The sequence below is a fragment of the Anabrus simplex genome, chromosome 3 (genome assembly GCF_040414725.1).
Source record: "Anabrus simplex isolate iqAnaSimp1 chromosome 3, ASM4041472v1, whole genome shotgun sequence".
Taxonomy (NCBI): domain Eukaryota; kingdom Metazoa; phylum Arthropoda; class Insecta; order Orthoptera; family Tettigoniidae; genus Anabrus; species Anabrus simplex.
The window spans coordinates 489,594,449-489,616,003 of NC_090267.1; the positions used below are offsets into that span (position 1 = coordinate 489,594,449).

Consider the following 21,555-nt stretch of genomic DNA (forward strand, 5'->3'; position numbering starts at 1 on the left):
ATCACGTAGGCTGAGTGGACCTCGAACCAGCCCTCAGGTCGAGAGAAAAATCCCTGACCTGGCCGGGAATCGAACCCGGGGCCTCCGGGCGAGAAGCAGGCACACTACCCGTACGAAATTAACATTATATAAACAGTATTTCATACCAATTGTAACATACAGACTGGAAACACGGGTAACTAATAAGAGACAAGATAGTAAGATCCAAGCAGTAGAAATGAAATTTTTAGGAACATCAATTAAAAAGACAAGAAGAGATAGAATTCAAAATATTAAAATCAGAAAAGGGTTTAATATAGAACCGTAAGTACAGAACATACAGAAAGCAAGACTGAGATGGTTCGGACATGTAAAAAGAATGGGAAAGGAATGGGTAGCAAGAAGGGAATTAGAAAGAGAAGTTAATGGCAACAGACCAGTTGGAAGACCGAGAAGAAGGTGGATGGATCAGATTTGGAAGGGCAGTAGACAAGCTGGACTGAATGTGGTGGAAGTAATATAGCAGGAAAAGTGGGAGGACAGAAAGGAGTGGAGGAGGCTTGTTAACCACACCCAGGCGACTGGAGAGGGACATTGATAATGATGATGATGATGAGAGAAATGTTCTTTCCAATGCTCTAAAATTTCTCCATTATATTGAATTGGACCATATATCTCCTTTATGCCAGCATAAAAGTTTTGCGGGTCGTGGGCATCAGATAGTCTTTGCAGTTCTTCAGCTTTTTTTGCCACCAGTTATTCTTGAATTCCCTAATTTGTGCCTTACATTTTCCTTTAAGTTCCAGGAAATGTGATTGGATCTTGAAGATAGGATAGATGGGCTTCCAGTTTGGCGTTGATCAGACATTTAATTTCTTCATTATTTTCATCAAACTAGTCTTGTCTTTTTTTCCTCACAAAAGCAATTGTTTCCTCAGCTGACTCAGTGATGACCTTCTGAAGCGTAGCCCATTCCTGATTTGTACAATCACTGCTGATTGGATGACTAGCCAGTATGAGATTGCACTTCTGTAATCTGTAGCAATGGATTCAGTTTGAAGTTTAGAAGTATCAAATTTCCTTTGGGCAGGTTGTGGATGCATCTTTTTGGTTTGCGACAGATTGAGATTCTCAACCAGCAAAGAAGGAGCTTTATGATCTGTCCAACAATCATCAACGTTTCTTGCAGTCCTTGTAACAAGAACATCTTTTTGATCACATTGCTGGTGATGATATAGTCAAGGATGTGCCAGTGGTTTGAGCGAGGATGCATCCAAGTGGTCTTGTAGCGATATGGTCCAACGTAGTATCGTATAAAACTCCTAAGATTTTCATAGTTGTTACTGTTTCAATTTTGTGATTGTCCATGTACAGCTCAGGGTTTTGTACAGTATGTTTACATTTGGAGAAGAGTATGCATTTGGTTTTAGTTTTGGAAAACATTAATCCTGTAACTTTAGCCCATTTTTGGATATTCTCAATTGGTTCTTGAAGTAACTATTGAGCAGTTAATTGATTTCTTCCTGCACTTAATATAGTCAAATCCTTGGCAAAAAAGGCAAGCCTTTACTGGTAGGCGAATGTTGGTGACAATGCCATTTATTGCAACGAGAAATAATATGACACGACACTGATGATTGATCCTTGGGGAACTCCATTATCAATGGTTACTTCGTGTGAAAGAATTTTATTTGTCCTGACTTGAATTCGGCAATCTTTAAGGAAAATTGTAAATGAAGTAGAGCATGTTTCCTGAAATATTATGTTTCGTCAATGTTTCAATGAGATAGTCTTTTCACACCATGTCATATGCCTTTTCAGTGTCTAAACTAACAGCTAAGAGGTGCTGGTTATTTAGGAAAGTTTGTCAGATTTCTGATTATAAACATATCAGAGTATCTGTTGTTATATATATATAGGTATATTGTATGGCTTTACAAGTACACAAAAAATCTAATTTCAAATGGAAATGTCCAAATTTGACAACCAGTCCAGAGCACTCGGAGTCACTTGGTGTAGAAGCCTCAGATCAGCATTAAATGCGCGAAGTGGGCACTCCTTAAGAATGTGTTCCATTGTCTGCTCCTCTGCTCCACAGTCGCAATCAGCAGATGAATGGAAATCCCATTTCTTCAACATGTAACCACACCTCCCTTGACCTGTTCTAATTCAGTTCAGCTTCGACCAGGTTTGAGGCGGCAGTTGGAATTCTTCAACCTTCTTTGTTGGATCTTGAACCAAGTGAGTGTTGTTGGGTGGATGTTCATGCCAACGTTGTCGCCACTCGGAGGTCATGTCGAAAGAACTAATATTTTTAAAATCAGTCCACGGTGGTTTATGTGATTTCAGACGAGTTGTTGGTGGGTCTTGTAGGGCATCGTACAAGGGAGAGTTCTTATGAGAAGAGATCTTCTTGAGCAAGTTTACCTTAGCTGCTTTCCTACTTAGATCTTGCAGGGCAATATTAGCTAAGACAGGTAACCACTGAATGGGAGTAGACAGTACCAGTGATAACTCTCGTGGCTTCATTAAGCTGGACATCAATCTTTGTTGTGTGAATGCTGTTTTGCCATACAGGAGTACAGTATTCACCAGCAGAATACACAAGAGCGAGTGCAGCAGAGCGTAGGGTATTGGCGTCCGCACCCCAGCTACTTCCGGCAATCTTGCGGAGTAGATTCACTCTGGAGCCAAGTTTCTTAGATAACGTGATACCAGCGAGCTGGAATAACATTAGAGGGGCTGTATGCCTGACATCAGCGCTTCCTGCGGAAGCAAGTTGATTAGGGGCAGCCGTTTTTAACGTTTGTTAAAACAAAGTGAATTGGTGCAAGAACGTAATATATTGAGGTGACAGGGAGATAGTGCATGCCAATTTAATTTCCTAAGTTTTCGTAGGTTTTAAGAAGTGAGAAGATAAATTCTCGCTTTCAAGAATGCCACCCGTTTGCTCAGCGTACGATTGTACCAATCGGAGTAATAAAACCCAGGATAAATCGTATTTTAGTAAGTATTACTGAATGGTAGCCGAGATTCCTTTTTGTAATTTCTGTTTATAATTAAACCCATTTTATTGTTTACACAGCGAAAGGGCGGATAGCCAAGGTAAGTATTTGTCGGATTATATTTCAAATTTTCTTTAAAGAACAAAGAATTAATGGAACAGTACATTGTGAGGACGAAAAGAGATAAATGGTATCCCACTCAATACAGTCGTTGCCAGTATCTAGTAATTGGGTGATAGTGGGTTCGAGCCCCACTGTCGGCAGCCCTGAGATGGTTTCCCATTTTCACACCAGGCAAATGCTAGGGCTATACCTTAATTAAGGCCACGGCGGCTTCCTTCCAATTCCTAGGCCTTTCCTATCCTGTCATCGCCATAAGGCATATCTGTGTCGGTGCGACGTAAAGCAAAAAAAAAAAAAATACAGTCGCTTATGCTCTGTACTTTCGAAGATAAGTACATGTATGAAACAAATGACCAACGGCGATTACTGGCAAATACCGTTCCAACCCTATTTAATTTTCATTCACATTTACAAAGACAATGGAGTGCCCACCACCAAGAAAACGTAACCACGAAAAGTCACCTATTTCGGTCAAACGTACACCAAGTATGGTAAATACAGTATTTTACTCTTATTTGTGAAATTTATGTAGCCTTTATTGTAGATGTTAGTTGCATTGCTATTTAAAACTAGGCTACACTTCATAATGGACAACTTCCAAGGATACCTGTCAGCTAGTAATCCTAGTATGATATGGTAATGGGAAAAACATGATATGCCCCTATATTATAATACATAATTACATTAAACAATTATAGTGGTACAGTACTCGTGAGCCGTCTCTATGGTGTTGTGGTTAGCGAGAGTAGCTGCCACTCCCGAAAGCCCAGGTTCGATTCCTGGTTCTGCCACAAAATTTGAAATGGGGTACGAGGGCTGGAATGGGTCAGCCTCGAGAGGTCAACTGAGTAGAGGTGGGTTCGACTCCCACCTCACCCATCCTGGAAGTGGTTTCCCGCTTCTCCTCCAGGCAAATGCCGGGATGGTGGCTAACTTAAGGCCACGGCTGCTTCCTTCCCTCTTCCTTGTCTATCCCTTCCAATCTTATCATCCCCCACAAGCCCCCTGTTCAGCATAGCAGGTGCGGCCGCCTCGACGAGGTACTGGTCCTCCTCCCCAGTTGTATCCCAAGACCCTAAGTCTCATGCTCCAGAAAACTGTCTTGAGGTGGTAGAGGTAGGGTCCCTCTCCGAGTTTGTGTGAAAAACCAACCCTGGAGCGTAAACAGATTAAGAAAGAAAGACAGTACTCATGGGGTTGCAATACTTTTAAAAATATGATCAGAATGTGGTTGTAATCTATTGTAGGTTTCTATCATTTCAAGGCTTTCTGTCATGAATATTTAACTCCACGGTTTTTATTGTAATTTACACTTAACCACAGCAGCCAAGCAGTGTAATGCTCTTGTTCCGATTTCGAGGCCTATTCATATGTCACTGTGCAATGATTTCGAACTACCGGTACCCTATAATCTATTAGTTTCATGGTCCGTATTGATAGTTCAAGTACAAGTATGAAGGATGAGTTCTCCACCTAATCAGTACTTTATTTTTACATAGTGTCAATGATTTACATAAAAACAGTACCGGTTTTGACCCGTAAATAGGTCATCTTCAGCTGTTAGAGAACTTACTTAATAACGACTGTACAGAATAAACAGTACTAAAATTAAAACTAAACAAGAATGCCATTAAATAAACATGATACCACTATTCTAAAATTACTTAATATTTACATATATACATATGGTACACTTTTGGGGTTAAGGGTGTTATTTTCAAATATTACATATATTGAGGCTGGAATCGGATACAGTTCTTGGAGTTGATCAGGAATCACTGGTATTCAGATGTCAGGTTATCTGTGTTAAAGCCACTATTATGACTAACGGTTTATGCACTTCAAAGATGTGCAGAAAAGGTGTGTGGTAGAACATCAGGAAATGTGAAAGACAAAGAAACACACTGGTGGAATGATAGGGTAAAGATTAAAGTGAAGGAAAAGAAAATGGCATGGAAAACATCTAAGATGGAAGAAAGTAGAAGAAAATATGTGGAGGCAAAGAATTTGGCCAAGAAAGTAGTGGAGGAAGAAAAAAGGAAAAGCTGAGCCTTATTCACACAGAAATTGAGAGATGATAATGCAGGGCAGCAAGAAATTACTGTATGGTATCTTAAGAAACAAAAAGAGAGATCAAGTAAACACCAGATTTGTGAAGGATGAAGGTGGCATAATTTTAACAAAGCCAGAAGAAATAAGAAATAGATGGAGAGAATATTTTCAGAAGCTGCTGAACATAAGAACGGATGACAGTCATTCGATGGACAACCAGGAAAGGCAAATAGCTGATGAAGAAATGGATAAAGAAATTACAATGAATGAAATTGAAATGGCAGTAAGGAAGATGAAGAATGGAAAAACTGCTGGAATGGATGAAATTTCAGTGGAGATGATAAAGGCAGCTGGAGCTGCAGTGGACATATCGGGTTCTCAGGAATGTCTGGGAGAAGAAGGAGGTCCCTGAGGATTGGAAAAAAGGAATAATCATCCCAATTTTCAAGAAAGGTGATAAGAAAGTTTTGATGAACTACAGGGGAATTACTCTAATATCCCATGTTGCTAAGATAATGGAAAGGATACTGGAAAGTAGAATAAGGTTGAGGGTTTAGAATCAGATACAGGAAAATCAGTTTGGTTTCAGAAGTGGAAGGTCAACAGTAGAGCCCATTTTCATTATGAGACATAATGGAAAAGCATTGGGAGTACGGGAATGATATGGTGATGACATTCATTGACATTGAAAAGGCATATGACAGTGTCCCCAGGACGAAAGTTTGGGGCAGTCTGGTGCAAAAAGGAATTGGACAGGGATTAATAGAAAAATGATCATGGCATTGTATAAGGAATGTTGTAGTTGCGTGCAAACACAAGTTGGCAGGACAAGTTGGTTCAAAATAACTAGTGGGCTGATACAGGGAAGTATTCTGTCACCAATCCTGTTTACAATAGTAATGGATGACATCATGAGAACAGCAAAAACAGCATATGGAGGAAGAGAAATGAACATGTTGTTATTTGCAGATGATATTGTGATTTGGGGAGAAGATGACAGGAAGGTTCAAGAACAGTTGAATGTGGTGAATGGGAAGATCGAAGAATGTGGATTGAAAATAAGTGTAGAAAAGAGTAAAACTCTTGTTATGACTAGAGGGGAGAAAGAAGGGAAAGGTCAGATTAGACTTGCAGACAAGCCCCTGGAAGTAGTGGAAACGTTAAAATACCTGGCGAGTGAATTAATGGAGAATGCTCGACTGGATGCTGAGATTAGTAAAAGGATTCAAACTGGAAGTTGTTTCTATCATAGTGTAAGAAACATGTTATGGGACAAAGATGTGCCAACGGAAGCAAAGGATACTATGTACAAGATGTATTACGTACCCATAACAACTTACGGAGCAGAAACTTGGACAATGACAAAGAAGTATGAGAGTCGAATACAGGCAGCTGAAATGAAGTTCTTGAGGAGTATGATACAGAAGAGTAAAAGAGACAAAATAAGGAATGAGAAAATCCGGGAAGAAATAGGAGTGGAAAAAATGAATGATAGAATAGAGAAGAGCCGACTAAGATGGTTTGGGCACATAAAGCGAATGAGCGATGAAAGAATGCCAAAAAAGGTGATGGAAATGCAAATCCAAGGAAGGAGAGGCCGTGGACGACCATGATTGAGATGGAAGGATACCATCCAACGCAGCATTATAGAAAGAAACCTGGACTGGGACACATGTTGGAGGAGTGGTGGAAAGACCGAAGAAAGTGGAAGGAACCATATTTGCCCCTACCTGGCTACAGCTGGATAAAGGGAAATGATGATGATGATTTGCAATCCTATTTTGGCCGCTTGTTTCTGTAATTCTCGTATTTGTTCTTGAGCATTATCTAATGAGTCTGTAATTAACGCCATGTCATCTGTGAAAGTTAAAAAATATATAATGATTTCATTTGGATTTCTTCCTAGGTGAACACCTTTAGTATTGATAGCTTTCCTCCATTCTCAAACTACCTTCTCTAATGCACAATTGAAGAGTAGAGGTGACAAACCATCTCCCTGTCATACAGCTGATCTTATTTCAGATGGTTTTGAGAGTTCTCCCAAAAATTTTACATTGGATGTTGTAATGTTAATTTTAAAGCCCCCAAGAATTGGGCTACCTGTTGGTCCGCGGGTCCTAAGACCATCCCAGCAGAAGTTCTAGGAACCCCCTATCTGCCACCTGGGGATGCGCTCTGAAGAGGTCAGGTTCCTCTAAGACTTATTGTAAGTTAACCCCACCCATAGAAGCTGGGGTTATTTGCAGAGATTATTATTATTATTATTATTATTATTATTATTATTATTATATACTAGCTGATGTACCCATGCTTCGCTACGTAATTCTACATTTTACAGAATTCTAGGTTAGGTAGTGTACACGTTGTGAGCAAGATTGTATTACATTGCATAGCACTTAACGTTACCCTAGAAATGCGACGGGGAAGTCACCATATGTCTTTTCTCATATGAAGACTGGGTTAGAGAATTTTCATTGTAATGGTAGGCTCCCTTGCCTACCATCAGTCACAATCAGATTGGGGAGTTTTCATTATAATGGCAAACACTCACTCTCCACCAGCCTTTTTACATCCTCAGAAAGACCGTTTTAGTAATTTCCCAACTGAAATGAACATAGGTCATTACAATGACATCAGTAGAAATATCGCGATTAAAAGCAATGCTTTCATATGAAATACTTGATCAAATGAAAAACCACTCACTTTTAACAAACAGTACTACGCGCCGATCTAACACTCCAAAGTTCCGGAGCTGGAATGACCAAGCCACAGACAGCTGTGTTCCGTGAACACACTTCGTCTTATTTCGGCCGGGTGGGGGTGTCGAATAGTGGAGACTCCCAGGGCAAAAACTATGCCCTTTTAATAATCTGTTTCCTAGGAGTACCCGATGAGTCAGAAAATCTCAGTTCACTACACAGGGGGCGGAAAAATCTGACTTGGATGTAAATTTTTTCTCCAAGCCAGAGGAGAAATCCCCTCTTCACTGCTAATCTATATAAATAAAGTTGTTGGGGGTGCGCTGTCTGTAATTTCGTTTGTTTTGCCAATTTTTCAGATATTAATCCGTTTTAGGTCAACTCAAGACCTAATCGGTGGTTTTTATTTTTCGTGTCTATTTGTTTGTCTGTTTGTTCCACTTTCACGGCGAAACGGCTGGATAGATCTCAACCAAACGTCATATTTAGATTATACTCATCCTGAGGAAGGTTTCGATATGCGTATCATATTGAAATCTTTGAATCGACGGGGAGTTTATAGGAAAACCAGATCGGTTTTCCTCCATTTTCTCTTATACTCTTGATTTTCTGTAAACTCCGTGGACCGTATGTGAAACACATCTTCATTATAAACAACTTTCGTTATGTTCATAATTTACCTTACTCTTCAAATGACGGAGAAATTTACTATTTTCTGCGGGTATCATACTCTGCATTGAGTGACCGACAGACCGACAACGAACCTACAGGTTACCATGGCAACGGCTCTGACTGCATGCCACCAGGGAAGTAACATATTGCCATTTTCCTCATCATGCCTTTAAATTTGTGGTTGTTCCTTGGGTATAAGGCAAGAGAGGCGTCAATTGGCCATTCTGCAGGATATTGGCGGAATATCATTGGAGGTTATAACTGTCCTCAAATAGCTCAAGTAATAACACCATTACTCATCTTATTATCTGTTTACGTAAGAATCCCTGCGCCTAAATTTCTCCTCTGTTACCGCTTTCTTATATCCATAAAACACACCAGCATAATTTATTGAGGGGCATTTGATTTTCCAATACATTCACTTGGTATTTACATATTTGTCGTCATCCGGCTATCCTCAGTTATAATCCATTTTCTAGTAATGTCAGCTTTCTTAGATGTATTATTTTGCTTCCTTAATTACTCCGTATGTATGCGAGTACTAATCCCAAAAGCTGGGCACTCTTTTCTTTGAGGAAATATTCTAAGCTATGCAAATGTATAACTTTTGTCCCCGGAAAATATCGAAATATGGATACAATTTTAATGACGGTGCAGACCTTCGTTTCGGGATAATTGGTGGCTAAACCGTAAGTCGTATCACAAGATATCGCGTTTCAATTTGGAGAAATCTACAACTTTGGGTCTATGACTTTTATCGTATCTCTATCCCTTATTCGTTAAATAGTACTGCATTTATTGAGTTCAAGTTAATGTTGTACTTTTTACACGTGTATATTATTGTTTGGCACACTTATAGGAAAGATGCAATCAAACATTGGGCAGGCACATTGACCTGACCAGTGGCCATAAGTTCGCAAAATTTTATGATTCCAGGGTCACATGAGTATCAAAAATATAAAGTAGTATGTGAAAACTGTACCAAATGTCACCCCATTCAATGAATAACTGAATCTAACCCATAAATATAGGAGATACGGGAAAATATCACAGGACCAACCATGTACAACACTGAACGAGTCGTCTGATGGTGAAGTCCATTTGTAGGTGCAATTTAATAGTCTTACTCACTGCATTTACAGTAATTACGGAGAAATCCGGATACAATGTAGAATACCATAGCGAAGCACGTGTACATTTGCTAGTTTGGAATAAAATGAATGTAGAATTTAATAAAAGTGAAGAGTAAGAAGCATTTCTTAAGAAATGGCTCTTTTCAGGGTTGAATTCTGAGTTATTTAGTGAATTGTGGTGCTATAATTTGGAATAGGGCTAAATTGTAATTCTAGACCAGGCCATACTACTACTACTACTACTACTACTACTACTGTGTGAGCCTCTGCCTTATGTATGCACACTGCTCATTCAAACCAGCGCGCCAGAGTAGGGATCGAATAGCTGGAATACTATGATGAACCAGTCTGTTGCGTACCGGCAGTATCAGAAAATGTATGAACCAGAGGAATGGCATGCTAACAAAGAACATTTTGCAACTCCCCAGCTATTTCCTGCCAATATTCAGTCCGGCTGTTATACTCGGTACGCAGTAATTCCATCTGTCTGAGTGGAGCGGCAGCATAAGAGACAAAGAATATCACAACAAACAATGGTCAATGTAATGTAATTGTTGATCAATGTTATGCACTTTCAAAATTGTAGGCCTTTATATGTAGTTTTCTTCTGACTCTGAAATAACACTCGTATCATAGTTGGTACTAGTAGCGGCGATTGGGGATTAAAAGTGCGGGGGCAGAAAATATACACACAACAAACATTACCCGGGTTTGTGGGATATAGGGGACGGGGTGGGGGATTATATACATCAAAAATGAATAAACAAGCTACATAATGGTAAGAATTTTGATGCTCTTTGAGCAAATTTCGACAGAGTGGTAAAGGTTGAAAGTTTACCAATTTAGGTGCATTAATAATAGTTTTTTTTTGAGATTTTGATCCAATACTACTCAATAAAACTTTCACAAAAGGAACAATATTACACATTTATTACAATTAAATAGAAGCAGGGCATGATTATACAATTAAAATAATTTATTATTTGACTACATACTAAGAAACTAACAGACACTGTAGAGAATGGCAGACTGACGAATGTGCGCGACAAGCGGGTGAATCATACCTGTGTCCATGACCTAGGCAAAAAATAAATAAATATATATATGTGTGTGTATTTATATATAAATATATATACACACCCTGCTACCTTCCTTTCAGTCTACACTACTTACTGTGGCGCTATACCAATTGGTTAGCTGGAATGAACAACATTTTGTGCGTATTTCTGCTAGTAATTTTGTTAATAATAAAATAAAGGAAAGACAGGAGGGTTTGTATACATTGCTTTTTAAAAATTCCTATAATTCCAAGTTTCTGCCGGCAAAAATGCGAATAAAAATGTAATATTTTCTCCAAAAAGTGGGGCTGGGGGGGGTGAAAACCCCCGTCCTTGCCCCCCCCCCCAATTGCCGCTACTGGTCGGTACGGTAAAACTGAATAAAACATAAATGGTCGGAAATTGTTTATAATTTAGACTGTAGTTTCTTATTACCCGACTCTATATACCGACTTTCATTAAATTCTCTTAACCCATTTTCTCGTGGCTCAGCATCGATATGGACTTGGCAACAAAAATACAAATTCATGAATGTCTGTGTTATCAAAGCCAGTACGGTAACAATTTATGACATAAATGGTCGGAAATTTAATTCTATAAAACTTTAGTTATGTAGAATTTATCGATAGGACCACTAATAATATAAATATTTCAGCATTCAATTTTAGGCCTTGCCCTAAACTACCATTTCACACTGCGTGAGTAAAATTATTTACAGCCTAGATTGTAGTGGCTCATCCCCCGACTCCACGTACCGATTTTCATTCAATTCTCTTCAGCCGTTTTCTCGTGATGCGTGTACATACATTCATACGTACATACATACAGACAGACAGAAATTACGGAAAAGTAAAAATTGCATTTCCTTGTTACTAAGGACATGACCGATACAGAAATACCATTCTTTTCAAATTCTGAGCAATGTACAGACAAAACTCTTATTTTATATATATATAGATATAATTCGCTGGGGCCATCAAGGACCACGTTAAGTCTTGTTGCATTTGACACTGAACTTGGCTTTCTTTAGAGCTCAAATTTCCCTCATTCTTTGTGAGTGTGCCTGCTTACGCTCCTTTGTCCAAGGGGTTTCTCTCTTCGGTTGCTCATCTGGGTTTAGCCCGTTCGTCAATATTTTCTTGCGGAAGCGATCTCTGTTAAGGGCGTCTTCAGCTGAGATATGTAGCGTTTGCAGGTCTTCTTTGGTATTTCTAAACCAGGGAATTATTTTTTTCTGGGTTTGAATCAAAAAAGTGAAAGATCTCTTTAGTTAACTTTCTTCCTGTAAAAATTGTTAAACTTTGAGTTCTGAAAATATAACCTTCAGTTTAAGCTTTTAATTAATTTTGACATTGTAGTTACTCCCATTCACCCCAGCACCTTCTTTAACCCAATAATAATAATAATAATAATAATAATAATAATAATAATAATAATAATCCTTAAATCAGTTGCAAATTTCGAACCTGTGACTAACAATTAAATGCGCGAACAAAACCTATGCCCTAGTTAATGCACATGCTCCTACAAACGATAAGAACAAGTCTGATCCAGACAAAGAAGATAATTTCTGGGACCTACTGGATGAAAAATTAAACAAAATTCCCAAACACCATGTCAAGCTTCTTTTGGGTGACTTCAATGCCCAACTAGGTTGTGAACAGAAGTACAAAAAAGTTATAGGAAATTACCCTGCTCACAAAAGAACCAATCCCAACGGCAAAAGACTGGTGTCCATTTGTGAAAAATCACAACCTGCAGGTCATGTCGACCCACTTTCGCCATCTACCCAGAAAGCAAATGACTTGGCGTTCTCCCGTCCAAACTCTCGGAGAGTTCCAAATAGATCATGTTGCAATCTCCAGGAGAAGCAGCCCTGAGATTATGAATGTCAAAGTAACGAAAGGCATCAATGTGGCCTCAGATCACTATATGTCTCTCATCAAATTCAAACCAATTCCTCATACACAAGGAAGACAACCAAACAGATCACACGCTTCGACAATGATACACTTTGGCAAAGGGTCGAGGAGTTCCAGGAGAAGGCTAGACCAAATGACTATAACTTTAACACCACCAAAAGTCTCCTTGTTGAGGCCGCTAAATAAGCTGCAGGAATCAAGAGAAGCAAAAAGCATGCCTGGTGGAATGGTACCTGCGAATCAGTCCTCCAAGAAAGACTCAATGCATGGAAACAATACTACTCCACGAAATCAGAAATGATTGGGAAACCTACAAAACCCAATGTGCCCAAGCAGCTAGGGTGTTCAGAACTGAGAAACGTAAATACGAAAAATCTCTCATTGAAAAGATAGAACAAAACTTTAGGAAGAATGAAAGCAGAGAGTACTACAGAGCCTTCAAACGCAAACTCACTGGCTATCAACCACCATCTCTATGCTTTCAGCAAAAGGACGGCACACTGGCGACGTCAAATGAAGAAAATCGCAGCCAGAGTATTTCCAGAATTTACTTAATTGCTCCAAACCGCAAAGCATACTTGAGACCAAGGAACCCTTACCCAGGTACCCAGATTCCAGACCACCCGACAGAGATGAAATCAAGCGACACATTTCCCGTCTCAAAAATAACAAAGCAACGGCGGAAGACTCAGTAGTAGCAGAACTATGGAAATATGCCCCAGAGGAATCACTTGATATCTTGCAAAAGCAAATAGAAGAAATTTGGAGCGAGGAGACCCTACCCGAAGATTGGAAAATAGCTTTGATCCATCCATTACACAAAAAAGGTCCATTAAGGACATCAACAACTACAGAGGAATATCTTTGCTACCTGTGACTTACAAAATTCTATCACTTGCCATCCTGGAGTGTTTGGAAGCATAAGTCGAACATCAAATAGGTGAATACCAAGGAGGGTTCAGAAAAGGTCGCTCAACAGCCGAACAGCTCCAAAATCTCAAAACGATCATCAGATATTGCACACTAAGGTCCAAGCAGTATGTGTCTGTCTTTGTGGACTTCAAGAAAGTGTACGACTCCATTGACTGGGAAGTCCTGTTAAAAATCTTAAATGAATTTGGAGTTGATTTGAAACTGTTTGAATAATAAGAGCCACCCTGACCAATACAAAATCCAAGGTGAAGTTCCACGGATGTCTCTCGCATTCCTTTGACATCAAAACAGGAGTCTGATAAGGTGATAGGCTATTCCCGATACTCTTCAACTGCATTCTTGAAAAGATCATCAGAATCTGGCGGCTGAGATTACAGGAAACCAATTACAGTCCGCTAAGAATAGGAACCAAATCCAAGGGAATCACAACAGTTATGAAATTCTTAATATCAAGCCTTAATAAAGTCTAAAATACAAATATTCATAAATTTATACACTATTGTCAACCATTTCGCTCATTTCCAACATTTTTTCACATTCATATGTAATTTAATTACAATCAGATACCTGATCAACCAACTTTCAGATTGAGATTTAAGGCTGAAGATGCCCTTAATTAAAGGGCGAAACATGTTCCTTTAATTTTATTTAATTCATTATCTCCTTTTATGTATTGAACAGGTGGAATCAATAAACTTTTATATTTATTTGACTTCACTGTACATTTCAATACGGACCTAAACATATAATTATAACTTGTAATGCTTAGCATTTGCCGATGATATTGCCGTTCTCTCAAACGACGTAGAAACCACTACGGTTCAAGTTGAAATGTTAAAGGAAATTGCCAAACAAACTGGTCTGCAGATATCTTTTGAGAAAACAGAAGTAATGACTAACATCGAAGAGGCCCCACTAAAACTAGATACAAAATACGGGGACATCACCCGAGTAGACAAATTCAAATACCTGGGCGAGATCACTATGAAGAATGGACTGGACAAAGAAGCACTTCAGGAGCGGAAAGGTCCGATTCTTTAGTTATGTAACAAGATTTTCTAAAATGTAACTTTCTTCCGGGTAATGTAAAAACCTTCATAAAATCTTTAACTGTAAACCGGGGATAGAGAGTGATGTACCCTCTCGAGCTCCCCTTCATCTTGGTTTGAGGTGACTACGTTTTGTAACGTTTCTTCTGTAAGGTGTTAAAGCAATTCTTATACGAGTCACCTCAGTAGTTTTGGAATAGCCCCTGTTTCATCAGCCTTAAATGTTCATTATATTGGAACGCTGTGTGCTTCCATTCACTTGTGTTTGGGCCAGTTATTTAACCTGTTCTTTTCCATGAAGGCCCGGTAGGTTGGGTATTTAATACCCCTGTAATTTCAATTTGTAAATGGTGGTTTGAAAGACCAGAGATTGATGTAATGTTACCTTGAGTACGCAGTAAGAAACTGAGAGCCTGTTAGCTCTTTTTCAAATTTTGTATTGTAACGAATGCCTCTGGAAGACTAGATATTGTATTTTGGAGAGCAAGTGCTCTTTAATTAGGGGATTTCTGCCCTTGATTAATTTGTGCTCTTTTGTAAATTTGAGCTGGGGGCTCAAGAATTGTAAAGCGAGGGGCTTGAAGCCCAGGACCTGTTGAATTCACTAATATTATATTTTCCTTGACTTGTTTCAAAATCGCTAATTGTACCTGTTATGTTGTTTTTCGTTGATTTTTGAAATTCTAAAGAAATATAACCTTTGTTAAAGTTTTAAATTAATTTTGAGATTGTAGTTAGACCCATTCAAGCCCGCACCTTCTTTCATCACCTCTACGTTCCACAGATATCCCGGAACTATTATTATTATTATTATTATTATTATTATTATTATTATTATTATTTAGATGATATGGAGAAGAAAAACAAAATTGTTATGTTACAGTATTGCATGCCACATTTTGGTATAGCCTGCTGAGTATAATTTAAGACCTGTACGACATAACTATATTGTAATTTTCTTGTCATTCTGCTGATGTTACATTCTTATCTGGCATAACACAATGTATTTCAGATAATGAGTCGATTGAAGGAAGTGGCGTCTCGTTTTCCGGGAGTGCCTGAAAGAAGGGAGAAACACACTGAAAATCAAGGCAAAGCAAGACATCCTAATTATATAGCTCCTGTTTCTCAAGATTGGTCCTTAGTTAGGCCTAACATCATGTTAGACTTTGTTTTGGAGACTCCATTGAAGCCATTTTCTGCCAAGCTTGGTGAGTTTCTCTGATGCTTAATTCCTTACGTTCTATACTTGGACTACAATACATTCCTGAATCACTGTGTACCTCTTTAAACCCCATTCCATCATATTCTAAAGGCAACAAACACTTTGTCAGTGCAACCAGTCTCCTCTATCATTTGCTGCCTAGGTCATCCACTTCCTTTCTCAGAGAACACTTTCCCTTCAAGGATATTAATGATGAAAATTTTGAGCTTATTCTGTGTCAGGAAAACAAGCTGAAATTCTTTACATTTTGCAGAGAACTTTGTTCTGCGTCTTAAGAAGAAAATCTTGTCTGTTCATCAGGAAGACTTCTCCAATAATGAGGGTTTAAATTTAAGAATTCTTTACCGTTGGTCGATATGGTGGTACCTCATTAATCACCATAGAGTTCACGGTGCGTTAGCCTTCCGAGTGCGAGGTGACGACAGTATGTAAGCTCCTAAGATGTTTCTTATTATACTGTGTGTGCGTTGTGAAATAACAGTAAGGTCATCAGATGAATCAAGAACCAGTGTGGTAGAAGAAATAAAAATAATAAAATAAAATAAAGTGCAGACTCACAGGATAGAAGAATAGAACAGAGTTGAAGAATGGAAAGAAGGTGTGTAGGAAAAAAAAACCGTGATAATGATGAGGGAGAATCGGTCGGGGGGATAACAGGTGCACACACGTTGTGACGGTATCACACTTAGCGCCTTGGCTTACCTAAGTGTCGAATCAAGGGGGTGCGTTACCTTGGACTCGACTTACGTAGCCACCGAATCTACGGGTCAATGCAGTGCCCTGTTTCATCGACGAAACAGTGAAGTAATTGATTATTAATTCAACAGTTGGCATTAAAATGCTTCCTTATATTTCAAGGAAGTCTCTTATCGCTGTATTTACGTTACCGGTATCTTTCGGTGAATAACCGCTGTATTTGAAGATAGCGAAGGTATAACTGAGCGGGAAGTTGTGGATATTTACCAGATGGTGATTGTGATGAAGATTATGATATATCTGAAAGTTCTTCTAGTGAATGTAGTAATGAAGATATCTGTGCTTAGCGAAGTTAGTGATAATGATACGAGTTGTGAAGCAGACGAAAATATTGCGGCTGTAAATGTTTCTGCGCATCGTAACAAAAAGCAGAAAGTAGAGTGGAAGTGGAAATCTGTGTGTCCATTACAAGATATTCCTACAAAAGTGCAATTTACGGGAATTCCTGGGGTAAGTCCTATTTTTCAAAATATTGCATGTATAGCTAAAAACATTCTAGATCAATTTCTGAGTGATTAATTTTGGCAAAGCGTATGATGAGACAAACAGATATACGTTACTAGGTGAGTTTATTTCCAACAGTATATTTTTTAGCTGTAATGAAGCAAATTTCATTGAAATAGTTATTTTTACTGCGTTGGCCTTTGAAGAACGAGACGGCTGCTGCCCGGCTCATGACCTGAAGATGACGGAAGGACAGCAGCTGCAGTTTTGGTTCTTTGTTAGGTGTTACTACTCCCAGCAGCTGCCTAATTGTCTTCATGACGCATGGTTAATGCCGTTCCATTATTCTTTGTACTTCTAAACTATTGTCAGTGCGAAGAATCCAACCCAGGTTGCTGTAATGAGACAGTAGAATTCTAGACTGGAACCGCAGTGGGGGTTTGTTTAATTCTGACTATTTATACACCCTTTTCACATTATTTGAGCAAATAGTTGCGGAGATATTAATATTTAAATTCAGCCATGTATGAACCTCATTTGCATCAGAATTTAAATGGTGAATCAAAGGTTCAGAGCACTTGTTTATATAGTAAGCAAAGGTGTTAACACACACTTTCTTTCCATTCTTCAGCTCCCTTCTCTTCTTCTATCCTCTGAATCTTTTTTTGCATTTCATTTTATTATTTTTATGTATAATTCTTCAACCACATTTGTCCCCGATTTGTCTGATGACCTTGCTGTTACTTCACAATGCACGTATGTTGTAACAAGAAACATATTGATTGGAGCTTGTATGGTGTCATCAGCTCACACTTGAAATGCTAGCTTACAGTGAGCCATCTAGTGACGAACGAAAGTACCACTTACTAGAGGTCAACGGTGAAGCATTCTTAAATTCAAACTGTCAGCATTGGAGAATTCTTCCTCGTGAACAGTGGAGATTTTCTTCTGAAGATGCGGAGCAAACTTCTCTGTGAAGCGAAAAGAATTTCACCTTGTTTTCTTGACACGGCTGAAGCCCAAAAGCTTATTTTCTTGTCTGGTTTGGAGATACATGAGAAAGTTCATTGTTGTGTGTGTTGAGTGGACATTATTGCAGTTGACAGCAAGTAAGGATGTGCTGTTGTAATTTATCTGGCAGTTATGGTTTGAGGACAATGCTGAACAGTCACATAGAATTAGGGTGACTAGATGTCCTGCTTTTCGCAGGATACACCCTATCCTACAGTCCGCGAAGAGGCTCGAAAATTGTATAAATATCATGGTTTTTATAAAATTTCCTGCAAAAATACTGCTAAATATTTTTGCATTATAAATGGTTTAATTTCTTTTGCAGAGTGTGGTATATGTAATTATTAATGTTTTAAACAAATGAAAGGGAACAAGAAATAACGAATATTTAATTTAAGATGGCTACAGCTTCAAATATAAACACTCCCATTTCCAGTTGTCGTTGCGGTCGTTACTTTCACGACAGGAAGAGCAGTTTGGAGCATTGTAGTTGTGTAGTGGCGTTGTGACAGCAGCTCTTTCACAGCTTTGAGTATAACGTAGGCAACGGTACTGGTGATTATCCAGATGATCAGATAGTGTGATTAAACTAGCCGTAGTAATCATGCTGAAAGTTAAAGATAAATATGTACTAAATGCCGAATTGCAGTTTCTCTACCCGTTTATAGTACCAGATAAATCGAAAAGCGATGTTCGCTGCACCAAATGTTCAGCTTTGTTTCCAATAGCAAACGGCGGGAAAAGCGAGATTGTACGACATTTGGATACTAAGAAGCACAAACTTGCTGACAATGCTGCTGCATCCAGCTCACTTCTCACCACTTTCTTTCGAGGAGCTGACCTGGGGTCAGCTGAACAGAAATTGGCAACTTCTGAAGGCAGTTTTGCATTCCATACTGTTAAACATAACCAAACATTTTGCTCGGCAGATTGCACGTCTAAACTGCTTCAGAAGTGTTTCGAACCAAAATATTCGTGTGCTAAGACAAAGTGTGATGCTTTTGTCACTAATGTGATTAGTCCATTTGCAATATCTGAAATGATAAATTACTTGGAAAATGTGAACTATATCTCGGTCTACACAGACTCTTCAAATCATAAATCCACCAAACTTTTCCCCCTTCTTGTTCGCTATTTTATTTACAACAAGGGGGTACAAGTAAATTTGTTAGATTTTGAAGAACAGGTAGGGAAAACTGCTGACATTATTTCGTCATTTGTCCTGAAAACGCTAAATGATTTTCATCTTGAAAGTAAAGTGGTTGGATTTTGTGCAGACAACACTAATACTAACTTTGGTGGCTCATCTCGGAAAGGTTCTAAAAATGTTTATTCCATCGTGCAAAAGTCTCTTGAAGAATCGATTGTTGGTGTTGGTTGCAGTGCTCACATTGTCAGCAATGCAATACAAACTGATGTGGACTGTCTTCCAGTTTGTGTTCAAAGTATAGTGCAGAAAATCTACTCAGATTTTCACATTTACACTGTATGTGAGTCCTCCTTGATTGAGTTTTGTGATTTCGTCGAAATTGAGTATTCCAAAGTTCTTGGTTTCAGTAGAACAAGGTGGCTTTCCGTGTTACCTTCCTTTGAACAAGTACTGAAGTTGTATTCAGCCCTGAAATCATATTTTGAATCACAGAGCAGGTATCCTACTGTAATCAAACAGTTCTTTGATGATCCCTTGTCTGAGGTGTGGTTGAATTTTGTGCATACTCAAGCAGCAAATTTTCACAGTGTTATTCGTTTAGTAGAGGGGCAACATTTTGTTATGTTAATGCTAGTAAAGTATTTTAGGATCTCAGGAAAAAGCTTGCAAATAGGCTAGACTGTGTGTTTGTACCCTCAGTTGGCCAATCTAAACTAAAGAACCTTGAAAATGATGGCTTAGTTGATGTTTCACATTTCAAGAAAAAAATGTTGAAACATTTTACTCCACTTGCTTGGAATACTTGGACCAGTGGACTTTTCATTTTTCTGAACTCAGTGTGTTAATTTGGGCAGATCTTAATTCTGTGTTTGAATGGAGTGATGTACAAAGGTCACTAGATTTTGTACTTAAGTACACTGGGAAAGACATATGTGATACAATGCTTTTTGATGAGATTGTTAATGTCAGGGAATATGTCACAGTTACTAAAGTAAAGGAATGGAATTTGGCTCTTATACCAACTCATTTGAGGTGGGTGGAAATATTCTCTAATTTTGAAGATAGGATTACTGGCTTCAGGAATATAGGTGATATTGTAGAATTTGTGTTAAGCTTGCCTGCTACAAATGCTCCTACAGAATGGGTATTTTCATTAATGAACAATTTTTGGACAAATGAAAAATCCAGGCTAAAGGCTGAAAATGTAAAACACATGGTAATCACTAGATGCAACTTGAATTATAACTGCGTAGAGTTTTATGACACCACGAACCTACTACGCTGGCGTAGCAGGGGGAGAGGTGATACTCCCATGTGGCGGATAGGGGGGGGTCCTAACCGACTTGCCGGCGGACTTGAGGGAAATAAAATACCTCTCGCGAACCAAACACACTACCCCCTGTGGGTGGGGGACGCAGATGCTTAATACACCCACGGTATCCCCTGCCTGTCGTGAGAGGCGACTAAAAGGGGCGACCAAGGGATGATTGAATTAGAACCATGAAACTACTTTTGATTCGTACCATCATGCGGGGAACACCATGGGTTGCCTGTACTTGCGAGTAGTACCACTAAATTAGGTACAAAATAGGTTTGTGATTAGTAGCAGTAAAGAGGTTGTCCTGGGGGTTTCCAGTACCCGTGCGTCGTACCCATGTGAGCAACACCGCGGGTCTAGGCGTAGCCTGTGAGTTGTACCGCTATATGAGCGACACTGTGGGTTTGTGTTGCCTGTGATTGATACTCACTATGTGAGGAACACCACGGGATGTGTGGTTAGTACACCTAGGTGAAGAACCTCATCGGTTTGTGTTGGCTATGAGTGGCGCCATTATGTGAGAAACACCATAGGTCTGCGTTACCTGTACGAAGTGCAATACTTGTGAGTAGTACCATCTTGTGTGGAACACCGTGAGTCTTCGCTACTTTTGATTAGTACCCCAACATGACAAATGCCATGGTTCTACTTTTCTCTCGACATGTACCATTCTGTGGCGCCTTAGGTGTGGATTTTGCACCCCTTTAGACATCAAGCATCATTGTGCTTCATAAGTGGTCCCTTGGTCAGTACTACTATTATTTACGATCTTTTTTTTTTTTAAGTCTAATCCACTGTTTTTTGTTTATTCGTTTTTTGTTTTTTGTTGGGTTCATGTCCATCCATTCATTTTTCATGACATTTTTTATTTTATTTTGGTCAGTGGATGAATTTGAACTTTTTGTTCTTTCATTTCGTACCATTAGGGGGCGATGACCTCAATGTTAGGCCCCTTTAAACAACAAGCATCATCATCATCATCATTATCATCAGTTTTATGACATACTGCATGGAAACTTAATGTTG

At 38.9% G+C, this 21,555-nt stretch overlaps 1 protein-coding gene across 1 annotated transcript in view; it reads left to right on the plus strand.

The window, feature by feature from the left end:
- LOC136867464 (gamma-tubulin complex component 2) overlaps nt 1-21,555 on the plus strand; it is a 165,707-nt gene that overhangs the window by 8,384 nt on the left and 135,768 nt on the right. Inside the window, exon 4 of the mRNA XM_067144671.2 lies at nt 15,638-15,836. Coding sequence (XP_067000772.2) covers nt 15,638-15,836 — 199 coding nt within the window. The remainder of the gene's footprint in view (nt 1-15,637; nt 15,837-21,555) is intronic.